Source organism: Myxocyprinus asiaticus, chromosome 31 (assembly GCF_019703515.2).
Source record: "Myxocyprinus asiaticus isolate MX2 ecotype Aquarium Trade chromosome 31, UBuf_Myxa_2, whole genome shotgun sequence".
NCBI lineage: Eukaryota > Metazoa > Chordata > Actinopteri > Cypriniformes > Catostomidae > Myxocyprinus > Myxocyprinus asiaticus.
In genome coordinates, this window is record NC_059374.1 from 24772630 (window position 1) to 24791800 (window position 19171).

At 38.5% G+C, this 19171-nt stretch overlaps 1 protein-coding gene across 5 annotated transcripts in view; it reads left to right on the plus strand.

Moving 5' to 3' along the window:
* The first annotated feature begins 356 nt into the window (after positions 1-356).
* Positions 357-19171, plus strand: part of LOC127422498 (MAP/microtubule affinity-regulating kinase 4-like) — a 58735-nt gene continuing 39920 nt past the window's right edge. The window contains exons 1-4 of one of the 5 annotated variants that reach the window (XM_051666064.1): positions 362-566; positions 675-1309; positions 15631-15828; positions 16258-16311. In XM_051666064.1, the coding sequence (XP_051522024.1) occupies positions 1259-1309; positions 15631-15828; positions 16258-16311 (303 nt within the window). In that variant the 5' untranslated portion in view covers positions 362-566; positions 675-1258. Of the gene's footprint in view, positions 1310-15630; positions 15829-16257; positions 16312-19171 lie in introns of all 5 variants that reach the window. The other 4 variants (XM_051666065.1, XM_051666066.1, XM_051666067.1 and 1 more) reach the window with 4 other exon arrangements.

The following is a 19171-nucleotide window of genomic DNA, read 5'->3' on the forward strand; positions in this document are numbered from 1 at the left end:
AAGGGAATGCATGGCAGAAGAGGTAAGGTATGCTGGATGAATATAAATAGACTAAGCTGTGTATTGCACATTAATTATTGTTCAGTGGGGCAGTTTTAACTGTTCATGAGATGGATAGCCTGACGGTTCTGGTGCTCAGACTTATGTAGCGCCGTCCAGAAGGCAACAGTTCAATAGATCATTAGATCGGCTACATTATATATACATGTTTCAAATAAAGTTCCGTGTACTAGTTTGTACTAGCGTGCAGTGGCCAGGTGGAGGAGTGGTAGCCATTTTTTACCCTGTTCATAGTGTACCTCACGATGGCTCTGCTACAGCAATGAACAATCAGTGTGTTTAGGACCATGGGGGAAGGGTGTGTGAGCGTCCGCCGCAGCCCTGCCCAGCCTATTCTTTCTCCTGACGTCCTTCCTTGATGCTCGTGTCAAACACTGCTGAGGATGAACATTTTATATTGACTGTACACTTTTTTTTAACTGGTACTTTTTGGGAGCATTGGGATTCCGTTTCTTCGAAAGGGAATTGTTTACTGGCCTTTGTTTGGAGCGTTTCTAAACACGACGGTACTGAGCTCGAGACACCCGTAATATATTGTCTTTCGTATTGTATCCGCTGTTTCAGGGTGCTATTTATTTATTCATATTTCTTTTCTCTCTTGGAAATGTACACAGATGACTCTTTGAAGGGGACACTGCGTCCGTGGGAGTGGTTTATTCATTTTTTCCTCTGGACAACACCGACTCATTGAAAAAAGCTTTGTCAGACTCTCAGATATGACGCTGTTTTCTCCTGTTTGATGATCGTTCTGTTTTTTCTTCTGTTCTGCTTTTGTTTTCTTTCTGTCTCTTGATGTACAATCTCACGGTGTTTCGTTAAGGGATATCAACATACAGACACGAGACTGCAAAACTGTTCACTGGCACGTTTATATGGACATGATATGAGGACACTTGGATGGGACATTCTTGTATAGCAAAGGACAAAATAGCAAGTCTGCATCGCAGACATGAGCATCATATAGCCCTTTGGCCTCATCCACCAGTATTCTACGTGCCATCAAGTAAACTTGATCAGAATGAGGATTGTTTGAGCTTTACGTGAGGCAAGAGAGGGCAACGATAGCCTCGCGATACTGGCTCGGCTGTGGAGTGGTCGATGACGACTGTTTCTGCTGTCAGTGCTGATTAAATTAGTAAATATACAGCTGATCGCTGAAATTAATCCAGTGTTGCTGTAAACTTAAGCTCCAGGGACGATGTCCTCTCGCGCAGCGCTGCAGCCGGGGAACGAAAGGAATGCAGACCACGTAAGTTAAAAGCATTGTGACGTCATTTACTTCCATATGACCAGCCATTTGATTTTTGACGTTTTCAAAAAAGTGGTGAAATGAAGCCACAATTGATCTAGCCGAAACTATAATTGCTAGTAGCGTTTCGAGACCGTAATCAACCTGTTCTTGTGTCTCTGAGAATTTTAGTTAAAATACATGTTCCTGGTTCAATGCATGTTAGCTCAATCGATAGCATTTGTGACATAAGGTTGATTACGACAAAAAATATTTCGACTAGTCCCTCATTTACTTATGAAAGCACGTTCAGTGGAAGTGAATTGGGCCAGTACATAAACATTAAAATACTCACCGTTTCAACGTATATGCACAAGACATGTTAACATGATTTTAGCGTGATAAAATGGTTTGCTTACCTTATTTATGTAAAGTTATATCAAATATTGCAACTTTGTTGTCATGACGTCGTAACGTCGGTAAATTTTGTAATCTGGTAAAAGCTGTAACGGCGGGTAATCTCTTTTTTTATCGCACTGAAATCATTGTTTACGTCTTGTGGCTATACTTTTGAAACGGGGTGTATTTAACCTTTATGGACGGGCCCCAGTCACTTCCATTTTCAGAGTCTAAATGATTTTTGTAGAAATCAACATTATGCCACGAACAGGGTTGGACTGGCCATGGGGAGAACCGGGAATTTTCCCGGTGGGCCGGCCGCAAAACGAGACCGAACAGGCCGCGATAAGCTGAAACGGGCCGCGACAGGCTGAATAAAAAATAGGAATTTGGCCGAATAAATTAAGTACGTCACAACAATTTCGGGCCATTTTTAATTGATTTTCTCTTGGCGGCTAATTTTCATTTATTGATCTATCCAATTACTTTCTGACTTGCACCCACACAACTGCCTACAGCAAAGTATGCCCATCTGACATAACATTTATGGAATTCAGTGGCACAAATATGCCTCTTGAGTGTTGAATATTAAATGAAAGCCTAAAAATTTGGCTTATGTTAAAGGTTGGGAGCTGGTGTGTGCGTGCGTAAGTGTATGTAAACGGATGCAAGATAAGTTATTATTACATTTTAAACAAAATCTTTATAAAGAAACAATGCAGAAACATATGTTTGCTTTACAGGGTGAAGAAGGCATAAAGTCAGTAGCCTACCCCACTTATTTTTGAGCACACAGTTGATAAAGCTAACAACTGTGGCTTTCTGCTACATGTAAACTTGCTTTATATGTGTAATTAAAGCCCTATCCATGCATGATTATCCATAAGATTACATCATCATTAAAATTATCTGGTAGCATTAAGACATAAGAAAAATTTAAGGCTTCTGGACAGTGTGGTAAAAAGCAACAGCTTTTAATCTGTGACCATTCATGTAGACTAGTTCAAATATGGCTTTCACACATTTTGTAATTACCAGTTCTGAACTGCCTTCTTAATTCCCTCCTCAAGGCTAAATTGTCACATAACATCTGGTCGGTCTACTCTGAGTACTGATATCAACCTCCCTTATTATGTAAGTGGGCTGTCAGGTGTTTGTTTACCTGGCTCAGGTCTTAAATAGTTCATCAAGAGATGTGAAAAACATCTGCTTTCCCTTTTGTTATGTCAGGTAAGGTTGGGTTACTTATGTGTTTTGCCACAAGAACTATTAACTCACAAAAGGAATACTAAACTTAGTGGTGCTGTGGAAAGTGTTATACTATGAAAGATAATAGAATATACATAAAGAGAAAAGAGTGGTAATTGATCAATGTGTTAAGAAGTTTTTGAGAAATTAACGATTTAGATTTGATAATTTAAATATGTTATGTGCATAGATGTGCAAACTGTAGATGTGCTTCAGTTTTCCTGCATTAAACCGTTGCCAAAACAGTCACAGCAGAGTGGCATGCCACATAGAGGCGAGGCGAGACCCTGTAGAGCCGATTGGAATGGACTGTATATGAGATAGAGAGCTAGAGCACAAAGCACACACAATAGGAAATGCGTCTACAGAGAAGAACCGATCCCTGAGGTTATGTAAACTCTCTGTCTAGACACAGAACAAGAGTGGAATGATGATGTCAAAAAACAAAGCCTGTTAGTGAATCTGCATATTCCATGTAGAGCAGAGAAAGATGTTGTCATGAAATACAAGTTGCCCAAGGCTAGTCTAGAGGTCTGAGTCAGCAAAACAAGGAATCCCAGAACATCTTGTGGGGCATATGAACTGAAAGCTAATTCATCTAAACCAACACATTGTAACAACTCATCCAAAGGAAATAGCAAGGGTGTAAACTAAGAGGATAGATTGACATGGTTTGATCTACACTCTCTTGGGCGTGAAGCATTTACCCATGTTTCCATTGATCATGGTATAAATATTGGGGGGGTTGTACTTGCTTGTTTTGATTATTCCCCCCTGGAATCTACGCTCCTGCATTCAGGGTAAACATTTGATGAGTATGTGTTTTCCCTTGGAATTGAACCTATTACCTTTGTGTTTCTAACAAGTTGCTATTCCTGTAGCTGGTAAATCTGGTAAATCATCTAAAGATCAACTGAAAACTGAAGTATAGTTACTGTATTTGTCTTTTGTTTTCTGTGGACATTTAGTTTATTCTGAAGTGTTGAAACATAAAAAGAGGAAATTGATTGGCGAGTGCGTAAGTATCCGCACATTCTACTTCCTCCTGTACCTCTTTTTTTGCTAATCTCACTTAAGAAGCTCTTCCACCCTTGACATAAGCAGCAGTGCTTGTGTGTCTGTTATGTTTATTTATGTACTGTCACTGTGCTCTCAGAAGCGTTGGGATGGAATATTGTCATGGCTTCACCATCCCATATCATGAGTCATATCATGAGAAATCTATGTTTCAGTGATCTTTTAAATTTAAAAGTGTTCACTGTACTAACTCAACTGTACTGTAACTTTCAGTCCAGAAAGACCATTTATTGAAACTATGCTTGAAATAAGCTTGTTGTGAAATATCTGGATTTCTGACATCAGACACCCAAATGTATTAACACATGACAGCCAACATTTAAGGCTCCGATATACTCATGGCAAAGTTTTTCCTCATCTTTTGCTCAGAGCTAAAAAGAAGTTTGAAACATTCGAGCAACGGTACACTGTTTGCGAACATTCAGACACTGGCCACGCCGCTGGGAGAGGCGTTCAGAGGTGCAGTTTTCATGCATAATATTATATATTGATGCAAAAGACTACATGTAAAACATCAACTAATGCAACATTAAAATGTGTTATCAATGACTTGATGCCTCTTTCTATGAGAAAAATTCACATGAGATCAGTAAAAGATGTTGTTTTAATTACTCAATGAAGATTTAAAGAAATATATGTGCAAAATGAAATGTGTAATTTGTCATTTTTACATTCTGCATTCATGACGCTAATGTGCTAACACGCTATAAACGGCCATGATATGTGCTGGTTATACTCAGTTATTGTAAAAATGAGGATTAGAGACATATTACTTATGTTAATGTATGAATTGCTTTCGGCTGTAGACGGCACATGTATGAAGCAGCAAATCAAACAACAGCGAATTGGCACTTAAGAGTATTTAAATAGATTTGGTTCCTTTTGTAGACTAATGTAAAAGATAATCACACAACATGCTCTTGGAAAATGCCTCTGCGTGAAAGATTGTACAAATGTAATTAAGTTTGCACCAGCTTGGTAACTCTGCACGCTGATGTGTTCATGTTGACTGATCTTAATTGACTGAACAATATAACTGGAATTAGCTGTCAGCCTCAAAGTAGGTGGAGCTTCAGGTCACACCCACCGATGACGTGGACCAATGGCAGTAAGAAGGTGTTTAGTAGCTGGTACAAAGTTTTCCTGAAAGTTCGTGCTGCTGAGCTGTTTCGAACCATCGAAACGGACTGAAAAACACCTTTTTTGTTTGAAATGACGCACACCCGTTCATTCTTCGATTTAGCTTGAAGTATATCATGCCATTTATATGTTAACGACACCTATTCTATGTTCAGAAACTTGGTCTGCCCAGTCTCGGTGTGTTAATAAGGAGGAAGAAGGATAGATACTATCCGATCTGAACGTTAGGAAAAAGCTTTTTGTTTTTGTTTATTTTTAAAAAGGTCTGCGTCATTTTAAGATACGTCCATACTAATGTTTACATTTGAAAACGCATTAATCTTGCTAAATTTATGCCTCATCCTCACTAGAATTGAATACGCTCTACATAATCGCATACTTTGGAAAATGATGACGTAAGGAAAATTATAATGTAATGCAGGCTTTGCAAAGAGGCTTTTATTTTAATGATAGCGCAAACTATATTGGACCCACAGCTTGTGTGTAAGTGCTGTTCCTCGTTTCACATGAAAAGAAGGTGTTTACATAGAAGTTTTAAGGTCCAAACATACTCTACGCAAGTACTTGGACGCAGATGCTTCTAGCTATGCAAGCTCAATTTTGTGTCAGAAATGTGTCAGACAGTAATTCACAACGTTAGTGGACATCATTGTTAACTGTCCACTTCCACGATGAGTTTTGTCTTTCAAGCCAACTACTGTCGTTGGCGTAGCAGCAGTTCGAAGAGAATATTACTGAGCCAGAAAAGTTCAAGTCAGTGTATCTATAACACATCCAGTGTAATGGCACTGGCTTTTGAATGTAATTCCATCACCCCCTTAAGTACTGAAGTTTGTTACTGCCAGAGTAATGCAACAATGCACATTAAGCATGTTCACCCAGACCCCGCGCTGGCAATGCACTGGCCAAGCAGTCTCAACTGTTTGCGTAAAGTATGTTTCTGGCCTTGAAGGCACAGTAGCAATAAAAAAACAGCATGTTCAAATTTAGGGGTCAGAATAAGGGTTGAAAATGTTCACGAAAAGCTAAGTTATGTTTTTTTGGGGGGGTGCAAAAACACCTTGACTAACATTGTAAGTGGACGTCGGGGGAAAAACTATTAAATTATAAATTAACAGAAACAGTAACACACCATCACCCTCTAAAAGATGCTTTTCACTGGACAGCATGTCTCTGATTTCGGCCAAAAGAAATTCACTAAGAGGATTGATTCTTCATTGTTTCTCTGTAAAGCAAGAAAGCTGATCTAGTGTAGAGGTCAGATAGGCAGGGGAACCACAGGCCTGGTGTCTTGTTTTTGAGGAACTAGTGAAAGACATTAGGCCTAGACATTCTCATGTGCTGAATAAAAGAGGTTATTGTGTTTGCTGTGTGTGAGGCTTAGCAAATCTTTAAGCAGAGGGAAATTTTGGGGTAATCCATAGCTTTTGTCTTTTATAAAGAGCATTTGCTTGTTGGTTGATCTTAAAACTGTAGTATATAGTCATGCTTATAGCAGTACTATAGTTTTATGGCTTATGTAAGTGCTGTGGTGATAATACATTGTCTTATTAATAAATATTGCCTTTCGAAATTTACCTTTAACTTCGAGCATGTTTTTGTATAAAGAGGGTGTGTTTAGACCATGAACTACAATTACACAATCAGCATGTTTTTGTGCTTGTCATTGTGGAAGGATTACACCACCCTTTCTGGTTGCTACACCAATTGTTGCTATTGGCAACTGATATTGATGTTGTCTCCTAGTGTATTTGGGAAGTGTGTGTGGATGAGGGGGTTATGTTACTAGTTGCAGGGGAGGGGGTTGCACAGTGCAGTTAGCAGATGGGCCTCAGCTGTGGGTTTTTGTTTGGCCCTCTCAACCAAGAACTCTCAAACTCCCTGTCTGTGACTGCTGCATCTCTGTTTGTTATTCAGATGGCAAAGCCACCATCTAAAGGGTAACAAGTAGCAGAGGGCAATGGCATTTCAGTCACAAGATATAAGTTAGTAAAAAAAAAACAGTAGTTTAGAACTGGGTCATCTAAAGAAGAGATTTCCACATTAGAATCAGCAGGGACCTGCGGTTATGAAATGATATTGATATCTGATATCAACTTTTAAATTTACTCAACTAAAAAGTAACTCCAACATTAGAATGCAAAGCAACTTGGTTACTGCAAAATAGTACTTAGACAATGCAGTTATTAATTTTGATCTAAACCATGTTTATCTAGAAAGTTCTTATTGTATATCAAACAATTTGCAAGTATAATCATAAACCCCTGCAGAAGTCCAGACATAAAAAAAAAAGAAGAAAAATTACATACTTTTTTTTTCCCAGTTTAGATTGAGAAATGAGCTTGCATTACAGATGTGAAAATATGGACATGTAAAAAGGAAGAAAACAAAATGCTTTGAAACCTGCGGACTTAGACGTCTGAGACAACGGTTTGATATCTATTAAAGACCCAAAAATACTTCATACGAAATCGGGTACACTGATCTTTGTGGCAGTATCAGAGCCATTCACACACTGGGCGAGACACGCCATGTTGCGGCTAGAACTCAGAACAGGTATTAAACAGAGTCGTAGGTGGGCGCCGCCGACAGACGCCAAGAGGTGGCAGCGGTGTACGTACATTCATAGAAAACAATTGTTTCGAATTTTAGAATGCGTCATGTCGTCCGCCAGATGCATCCGTTATGCGTTGTGTGTCATCATAAATTATAATAACAGTGTGTAACAGGTGCATATGGCCACATGTAGCATGTTAGCGCATTAGCGCCATGCATTCAAAATGTAAACAAGACAAATTAAACATTTTCTACTGCATATATATTACTTTAAATCATCATTGAGTGGTTAAAGCAGCTTTTTTTTTTTTTTACTAATCTAGTGTGAATTCTTCTCATAAAATGAGGCATAAAGTCATTGATAACACATTTTAATGTCACTTTAGTTTAGGTTTTAAATGTAGCATTCTCGTATTTAAATTTACTTCTAAACGCCTCCCACAGCGGTGTGGCGGGTGTCTGAATGTTGCAAACAGTATGCTGTTGCTTGGCTGTTTAGAACTTGTTTTTACCTCTGAATGAAGAATGAAGAAGAACTTCTCAGGAAGTATATTGAGGCCTTAAGGCAGCATGTTTGATTGAATTAAGATTTAAATCGGATTATTTCCTTGCGTTAAGTACTAAACGTTAAACAGCTGGGTTTTAAAGTTTGACAGTCTGCATTCACTACTTCAGTCAGTGCTGTGTGAGTGTATGGCACCGTCTATGTGTGGTGCATGCTGAGCAGTGCAGCAGAATGAAATGAGAAATGATTATCATTACAATTTAACTTGCAAAGTTTGTAAAAATGATCGCTTTCCAAATGTTGGCTATAGATGCAGTACTCTTGAAACATGTCACTTATCAAAGCAATAATTACTAATCTATCTGAATCATCATTAAAAAAAAAAGGACCGGTGGATGTTTGATTCTCCCATTTATAGCCTATCCATATGATTTAACATAAGGCGGCCTTAACTGATGCTTTATTATAGGAATTTAAAGAAAAGACAGGAGACTCATTTTGTTCATCATCATGCGCACAACGGCGAGGCCTGATTTGATGGTCTGATCCATTACATGCATGATGGACGAAGTCGAGCTAAAAATGACTGGCTCTTATATTAGTCTCCATGATGTTAACCTATGTTACGTTCATTTGGAGCACATAGATGTGTGCAGCTGATCAGATTGGGGGTGATATCAAGTCAAGCACTATTAACTTTTTTTTATCTTTCAGCTTTTAGTGGATCGACAACATATCTTACTATAGCGTTTGCTAAAATTTTTAAAGCAAAACCTCGATTCCAAAATGTAAATTCGAATTAATCGATAAAATCTGCCCTATGTAAGTGAGTGTCTATAAAAACAGGGCTGCTTCGGACACGACTGTGCTGATGACGAAATTTGCACTGCGCATACTATGTGCGAGACATAGCAGCACGCTGAATACCGAAGTACACTTTGACCTTAATGCCACAGTATATTACGTCTTCTCACACACAAGTGGTGGTCATGCTTTTTTTCCCCCAAAATGATTAGCTGGAAAAATGTAACAAAAATATAGATTCTTTCACATCAGAATATTGATAGAGTATTTGAGTCAGAAGGGGACAACCTCCCCCCGAGGGCCCATCCATACAACTTTTATCCTAAGCCCCGTGAATTTAAGCGACAACCTTGTCTTAATGTAAAATAATGTGATACTTTGAAAAAAAAAATTCCCCCTGCCTTTATTAACAATATGAATTTTCCAAATTGAAATTAACCTGTTATGCATTTAAAACCAATCAACAAATGTATAGTCAATGTTATTTAGTGGTAATAGCAAAACATTAGTAGTCAGTGTGAATGCCATTCATTTGTCATTGTGAATTCCATAGCCTATTATATTTTGCATTGTGACAGGCTTTTTGTCAGTCAAAACAATCTTGGCTCATGTGAGGCTTATTTTCATTTTTGGCTAGAAATAATGTTGAAACTCCCAATGAAACCTTTTAAACTGAACCTGTTATGGTAGGCCTAAAGCTCTTTGTTACAAGCAGGTACTCTGGAAGCCACACCAGAGAACCATAACGAGGGTATGACACACCATCTATTCAAGACAGGAAACTATGCAGGTTTGAATTTTATCAGGGTTTTTCACACCTGGATCAGGCGTACACCTGTTTCCCAAGCACTTTTATCTCACGTCAACACAACATGATGCTGTCAACAAGCCCAGTTCATTTTCATGCATTCATTTCAAGTAAACACTGTGATAGAAATGAGCACTGAAGAAACTGATCTGCAGTGATGCCAAATGCAAAGCTTCTGTGAAAAAGTGGACAGGATACTGACCCCTGTGAATGGATATTGGGAGTAAGTCATAAGATGCAATAGCAGGATATGTGGCTGGGTGAACAGACCCTGACCCATATCAACCCCACCATGTGCTCCTGTCCTACCACAAGCAGGATGCTACCCAGAGAGCAGGTCTATTGTCTTGATCTAGGGTGGGCCTCTAGAATTATGCTTTGTTTTTATATAGTATTCTGAATTTTGTTTGCTTGCTTTATGTCTCTTAAGAGAAATCATTCCAATTATTTAAAGATTTAAATAGGCCGATGTTTTGGTTCTAAGCCAGTGCTTAAGTTGCTACTACTCAACTGACTTTCGGTCTCTTTGAGCAGCCAGTTTGAACGACCCTTAATAGTGAGCCTTTTAGACTGATAATCAAAAGCTTAAGAGTTGATATGTAGACGTCTATAGATATTTTGAAAAAAAATGTCTTTACCTTTGTGATAACTGAATTTATTTAATTTTTTTTTTTTTTTTTTTTTTTTCATTTTAATGGGAGTATTGTGTAGTGAAATCTAATGATTGGCCAAAAATTTGACTAGTGATACTGCAGTTTCTCTTGGCTGTAATTTTACAACTCATTCAGATCGCTCGGTTGCTCTGTTTAACTGTACTCTTGTTAATAGCCAGGTTTATATCAAAGTCAGCCCAGCTGTAGCAATAGAGTATTTGAAAACAAATCTTGTTGAAAAAAACTTCTGTCTTCGCCAACTCCAGAGTCTCACCAAGTCTACTGTAGCCAGCTTCCTTCCCCCATCCTAAACCATCTCCTGCATATTGCCTTCACTGAAACCCCCTCCATCCATACCCTGCCCCCACCCTCCCATATAAATTGCCAGGGTAATCAGACAGAAAGCAGCAGTGGAACAATCAATGTGTGGAGCTTGAAAAGGGTGGGGCAGTGGGTGATGGTGGTGGGAAGAGGGTGGAGGAGGGTAGGTGATAGGGAGTGATGCCTATGTTAGAGTGAAATAGGAAAATAAGTGCTGGAAATAGTGGATACAGTGATGAAGAACGATAGACGGACATCTTTTACCGTGTGCCACATTACACAATTTGTTTTCAGCATCTTGCACAGAAGCACTGCATTTTTTAGACACTATGAGATAATTCAATAAGAATGAATTGCAGCTGGTAAAAGCGCAGGTTATTTACATAGAAAGAGAATTTTGAAAGAGAACATAAAATTTTGTTTGCGCAGAAAGGAATGGCAGTGACTTAATTTAAATATTCATGGCGCAGCACAATTTTGACCCTAAGCTAGATTGCGGATGGTTAGTGAATAAGACAGGATTTTGCACTGATACATCATCCAAAAAAGTGACGCAAATGTGGCGTTGCGTCTAGCTTTTTTAGCGCAAGTATGTGTTCGGTGTGAATAGCCCCTAATGTAGGTTTCTGTCGACCAGTGAGAATTTCAGAGGCAGAGGTCGTTTTGTGATGAAAACTGCGATATATCACTCTTGCCCACAGAGTGCCCTCACTCTTGTCTATATAAATGTGATCTGGAACTACATTATTCATAAATAGATACAGTGAATACCAGGGCTAAGAATACCACATGCATCACAACGCGTCAAGGTGCAATTACAGTTTAGTGTTGCAACGCATTACAGAATAGATCAGATTTAAGATGCATGATGCCCCGCCAATCCATGCTCTTTTAAGATTTTGGAACAGCCAGACTTGAAACATGTAAAGTAAAGCAGAGGTTAGCTTGCCTTTGAGGAGCCTCAAGAGCTTCTACTGAATCATATGCATTAAGATGTTAATGTGTGTTAAGCAGAGGCTATCCATAATCTAATCACAGAATGTTGGCCCTGAACATGTAAATCCTCTGTTTACCAATTATACATTATACACCTTCACCACCACACTTAAAAACTGTACTTTTAGGCAACTCTACCAAGAAATTAGCTCTTTTAACTGAAAGTTGGGTCTTCCATTCCTACAGTTGCTATATTGAGACTATACCCTATAAGGGTAGAGTGTACTTTGTTTTTCCGAGTGCCTTCTCGCGCACTTTCAGAGTATACTATTTGCGTCCATATGTGAGCCCATATGGACGCATTTGACACATGTAAGACAGCTTTGTGATATTCTTTTAGCACAGTCAGTGGCAGGTGCATGCGCTGATGATGCGAAAAGCGCAGACTGTCCATGTGTCTAGGCTGCATGCAGACAATCCATGTGTACTATGCAGATGACAGAAGTTGCATGTGCACTGTGTGTGAGACGTATTGGTTTGTGGAAATCCGAAGTATACTTTGGGCTTATATCTTGCTGTCAATCACAAATATACTGTATATAGTTGAAGTCAGAAGTTTACATTCACTTAGGTTGAACTCATTTTTTGACCACTCCACAGATTTAATATTAGCAAAGTATAGTTTTGTTTAGTTGTTTAGGACATCTACTTTGTGCATGACACAAATCATTTTTCCAACAGTTGTTTACAGACTGATTGTTTCACTTTTAATTGACTATATCACAATTCCAGTGGATCAGAAGTTTACATACACTAAGTTAACTGTGCCTTTAAGCAGCTTTGAAAATTCCAGAAAATTATGTCAAGCCTTTAGACAATTAGCAAATTAGCTTCTGATTGGAGGTGTACCTGTGGATATATTTTAAGGCTTACCTTCAAACTCAGTGCCTCTTTGCTTGACATCATTGAAAAATCAAAAGAAATCAGCCAAGACCTCAGAAAAAAAAAATTGTGGACCTCCACAAGTCTGGTTCATCCTTGGGAGCAGCTTCCAAACGCCTGAAGGTACCACGTTCATCTGTACCAACAAGAGTACGCAAGTATAAACACCATGGGACCACGCAGCCATCATACTGCTCAGGAAGGAGACGCATTCTATCTCCTAGAGATGAACGTAGTTTGGTGCGAAAAGTGCAGATCAATCCCAGAACAACAGCAAAGGACTTTGTGAAGATGCTGGAGGAAACAGGTATACAAGTATCTATATCCACAGTAAAATTAGTCCTATATCGACATAACCTGAAAGGCTGTTCAGCAAGGAAGAAGCCAGTGCTCCAAAACCACCATAAAAAAGCCAGATTACAGTTTGCAAGTGCACATGGGGACAAAGATCTTACTTTTTGGAGAAATGTCCTCTAGTCTGATGAATCAAAAATTGAACTGTTTGGCCATAATGACCATTGTTATGTTTGGAGGTAAAAGGGTGAGGCTTGCAAGCCGAAGAACACCATCCCAACCATGAAGCATGGGGGTGGCAGCCCTCATGTTGTGGGGGTGTTTTGCTGCAGGAGGGACTGGTGCACTTCACAAAATAGATTGTATCATAAGGAAGGAAAATTATGTGGATAAATTGAAGCAACGTCTCAAGACATCAGCCAAGAAGTTAAAGCTCAGTCACAAATGGGTCTTCCAAATAGACAGTGACCCCAAGCATACCTCCACTGTTGTGGCAAAATGGCTTAAGGACAACAAAGTCAAGGTACTGGAGTGGCCATCACAAATTCCTGACCACAGTCCTATAGAAAATCTGTGGGCAGAACTGAAAAAACGTGTGCAAGCAAGGAGGCCTACAAACCTGACTCAGTTACACCAGTTCTGTCTGGAGGAATGGGCCAAAATTCCAGCAACTTATTGTGAGAAGCTTGTGGAAGGCTATCCAAAACATTTTGACCCAAGTAAAAACAATTTAAAGGCAATGCTACCAAATACTAAGAAAGCATATGTAAACGTCTGACCCACTGGGAATGTGATGAAAGAAATAAAAGTTGAAATAAATAATTCTCTCTACTATTATTCTGACATTTCATATTCTTCAAATATAGTAGTAATCCTAACTGACCTAAGACAGGGAATGTTTTCTATGATTAAATGTCAGGAATTGTGAAAAACTGAGTTTAAATGTATGTGGCTAAGGTGTACGTAAACTTCTGACTTCAACTGTATATACTGTATACAGTTGTGCTCAAAAGTTTGCATACCCTTGGAGAATTGGTAATATATGTACCATTTTTAAAGAAAACATGAGTGAGCAGGCAAAACACATTTATTTTATTTCTTATGGGATTCATATTCAACTGTAGGTTATAACAGAATGGCACAATCATAAAACAAAACATGGTAACAATGAATAAAATGAAATGACCCCTGTTCAAAAGTCTGCATACCCTTAGTTCTTAATACTGTGTATTGCCCCCTTTAACATTAATGACAGAGTGCAGTCTTTTGTAATAGTTGTCTATGAGGCCCCAAATTCTTGCAGGTGGTATAGCTGCCCATTCGTCTTGGCAAAATGCCTCCAGGTCATGCAAAGTAATGAACTGCATGTTTGAGATCTCCCCAGAGTGGCTCGATGATATTAAGGTCAGGAGACTGTGATGGCCACTCCAGAACCTTCACCTTTTTCTGCTGTAACCACTGGAGGGTCAACTTGGCCTTGTGCTTAGGTTCATTGTCTCACTGGAAAGTCCAAGAGCGTCCCATTCGCAGCTTTCATGCAGAAGAATGCGAATTGTCTGCCAGTATTTTCTGATGACATGCCACATTCACCTTGCCATCAATTTTCACAGGATTCCCCATACCTTTAGTGCTCACACACCCCCAAAACATCAGTGAGCCACCACCATGCTTCACAGTGGGGATGGTATTCTTTTCACTACAGGCCTTGTTGACCCCTCTCCAAACATAGCGCTTATGGTTGTGACCATAAAGCTCTATTTTGGTCTCGTCACTCCAAATTACAGTGTGCCAGAAGCTGTGAGGCGTGTCAAGGTGTTGTCGGGCATATTGTAACCAGGCTTTTTTGTGGCATTGGCTCAGTAAAGGCTTCTTTCTGGCAACTCAAACATGCAACTCATTTTTGTTCAAGTATCGTCGTATTGTGCTCCTTGAAACGACGACACCGTCTTTTTCCAGAGCAGCCTATATTTCTCCTGAGGTTACCTGTGGGTTTTTCTTTATATCACGAACATTTCTTCTGGCAGTTGTGGCTGAAATCTTTCTTGGAATTTTTCACTTCTTAATAAGTGATTGAACAGTACTGACTGGCATTTTCAAGGCTTTGGATATCTTTTTATATCCTTTTCCATCTTTATAAAGTTCCATTACCTTGTTACGCAGGTCTTTTGACAGTTCTTTTCTGCTCCCCATGGCTCAGTATCTAGCCTGCTCAGTGCATCCACGTGAGAGCTAACAAACTCACTGACTATTTATACACAGACACTAATTGCAATTTAAAAAGCCACAGGTGTGGGAAATTAACCTTTAATTGCCATTTAAACCTGTGTGTGTCACCTTGTGTGTCTGTAACAAGGCCAAACATTCAAGGGTATCTCAACATTTGATCAGGGCCATTTGGGTGATTTCTGTTATCATTATGATTTAAGCCAAACAACTATGTGATAATAAATGGCTTCATGCGATCACTATCCTTAAATAAAAAACATTTTTTTTGCATGATCAGTCATATTTTCAAAATCAATACCAAAATTTCACAATTTCTGCCAGGGTATGCAAACTTTTGAGCACAACTGTATATAAAAAATGTAAAGTGACATTGTTTATATTGATCTGAGTCATCAGGTTTTAAATTATAATGCATGGATGTCTTCTCTCCCAGCATGCCTCTCTCTCAGCCAGTCGTTCAGAGAAGGGCTCAGGATGGTCTAATCGATCGCTGGGGGCCCGTTGCCGGAATTCCATCGCCTCTTGCTCAGACGAACAGCCACACATCGGCAACTACCGACTGCTCAAGACCATCGGCAAGGGCAATTTCGCCAAAGTGAAGTTGGCACGCCATATCTTGACCGGCAGGGAGGTAAGACTGACACATAGGTGAAAATATTGTGATAAATAAATAGGTTGGAAAGTGAATGATTAAAGATGCACAAGAAAAAAGTGCACACTGCTGATTGGCTAACAGCTTGCAGGTAAAACTGTATTCTCATTGAAGTTCTTTTACTTTTTCTCAGACAGAGGCACATCACATGATGGCTTGCTCAGTGTGTTGAAACATTAAAATGCACACTCTCCTGTATTACTGTGCTCTACTTTTTAGGGCAGATGACAGTTACCTTAGAAAAATCCATAAATTTGCTTGCACAATTTTGTCACACTTTGACCGAGAGCAATTATGCCATCAACCTACTGAGGTGTGCACAGTTAGCATAATTTTTCAGATGATTGGTCCTTTTATATGCAGTTTAGTTGTCAATCAATGTCTTAACCTGTGCTTCTGTCTTCTCAGGTTGCAATAAAAATCATTGACAAAACCCAACTCAACCCTACAAGTCTACAGAAGGTAAGAACTGTGTCATAACTGGGTCATAACTGCTATTTTCATGTCAAGCTTGTCATCCTGATTAGGTTTATGTCTGCGTGCTTGAGGTGAAAGGTCACATCAAGGAGCTTGTTTTGGTCAAATTGTGATTGATTACAGTCTGTTTTACAGTGGTCTGCAAAAACCTGACCTTTGACCACTGATTTACCACTATTGTTTTGATGGGTACTCTGAGATGAACTTTATTTTGTTCGGTGATACTGTTGTATTATGTTTGGAGCTGTCTGGGTACCTTATCAGTTTACCATGCTAGTTTGCGTGAAATCTGGAAAATCTGATAGTGTTTAAATCTAAATCTAATCTAATTTAAAAGTTTCTGTCTTTGGGTGAATTTGCAGCTAAATATATTAATTAACTGGAAAATACCAGAAAAGAAGAGATAACCATTTAAAATAAGAGAAATCTGTTGATGAAATTGAAGAGATTATGGAATTATTGTTTTGTTGGCAAGTTGTCATATTCTTGTTTTAGCTGAGTTGGCTGTGTGGAGAAAATGTAATCCTTAAAGGTAAATACCACCTTTATTTGCTGATGAAGTGTAACTTTAAATTAGATTAATTAATTAATTAATTTGTAGCTTCTTTTTTATCATTTTAACTTATCTGTTACTATTAAACCAGGAGTAGTACCACATGTCTTGGTGTATTTACAGTGCATGAGGTGTCTCCTGCATGACAAACCCTACTTTCCTGAAAATATGCTTGAACAAGCATGCTTGAGTATGAATGCAAAAAGATTGCAATGAAGACAATGAATAGATTATGCTCATAAATACTAGACAGTATACAGTATAAACCAGTATACTGCATTAGTGGCATCCTCTGTTTAGTGCTAGCTTAGATATACCTGAATAATGATTACAATCATTCCAATGTATTCAAAAGAAGGAGATAAATATGCATTTATGAAGTACTAAATAATCCTAGTTGCTGCACATATGATTTGTCTTTGTGTGAGAGAGCCTGAGATAATCACACCTCCAATGTGAGAAATATGGTGTGCTAGATCATTCAAAAGCCATATGAATTCCAAGACAGCATGTCGAACCTACACATTATTATTTGATGTGAACTTTTATCCAGGCCATCTGAATGTAATGCATTTTAGATAGTTAATTAATAACATATAATTGTTTGATAATGTGATGGCACATGTTGGCTTTGATTGGCCAAGTACTTTGGCTACTTCAGTATATTGTGTATCTCATATGGGGCGGGGCTGAAGGTGTCTTTGATCTCTGCTGAGATGCATTGGACACTGCAACACAAATGCACGCCAGCTCCCGTCAGCATTATTTCACCAGGTGACACCCATCCGAGCTCGTCCCTCCTGTTCTCTCAGGATTTCTCTATTTCTCTTTGATCGTCATCTCTCTGAAGTTACAGACTTCACTAGGGCTGAGAATTGATCCAGGTTTCCTGATTCGATTCCAATTCACAAGCTCGATTTGATTCCGATTTCAATTCGATTCAATATCGATTCATATTGGTATATTTCAGATATAATGTCCCTTTTGCTTACATATGAAAGAAATTCTCTCCCAGCTAATGCTGTTAATTATACAGGGGACCTTCTAACTAGGTACATAAAATAATTGCATAAAATATATTTTATTAGTTTTTAATCATTTTGGTCACATTTTGCCTTTTTAAAAATGAAATGAACAAATCCATGTATTCAATCAATAAATAAGATATTATATTTTATATATTAGTTTTTGTTACATGGTTATTGTTTAATTACATAATTTATACTATTTGCAAGTATTTATGTTGATTTGTTGAACACGTGCTAAAACCGATACTGTCTCTTTAACAAAACCGTCATTTCTTTAAGAGCGTCTTTACAGATAGGATTTTAATGGACTTATCTCATCTGTGCCATGCATGATTAGAATTTAAAAAAAACAATTTTTTTATCAACAACTGACTGTATAAAACAGAAAGGGTATTAAAAGAGACATTATTCAATGACAAATGGATTGCGTGGATCTCGTCTTTGGACATACATTACATGAAACAACTTTTACTCTCAACATGCAGTGAAAGAATCTTGCTGCTACTTCACCACTATACTACACAATCACTGGTGAGTGAAATGTAAACATTTAGCAGCCAGTTGCCAAATAAAATTGTTTATTTGCATAGCGTGAAATATGGTTGTAAATGCGAGTTTTCCTCTGTGTGTAGAGGGTTGCGGATTAGAGTAAAATATCGATCTTGGAATTTAATAATCGATATCGAGATCATTCAAATGAAGCCCCCCCAGACATCACCTTTAAAGGTGCACTCAGTAAGTTTTTGTTGACATTGTCTTGGACTGACACCTAGTGGCTCGGATGCAGCGTCATTCAAACTCAACAGTTTTCAGTTACATATGCCATTGTAGAAATTCCCTTTTCACAGCCAGCCAGGGCGGTTACTGAGATTAAGCAAGTAGTATTCGACTGATCATGTGATTTTAACGTGGCAGCCCCCATGAGGGGACCCTCTTCATGTAGAATAAAACAGCTTTTATAAGGTTACTGATATGACTGAAGTCTTCATCTCATGTAAGTGGTCATGATTTTAAGACATTAGTTTCAAAATTACAATTAATTTCTTTAGAAGTAAAACTTTTTAAATTAAGAAAAAAATTTTGAGTGTTTTGGCAAATGTAACAATTGTATTACCCTGTCAAAACATTTGGAGCTTTTTGTCTAGATCACATTCAAGGCTCTTCAAGAAATATTCAAGACAATCTGCAATGTTGAAAGAACCCTCAGTGTATCAGGAGCTATTCATTGTTATTCATCGTCATCTTGTGGGAGCAATGACAAACA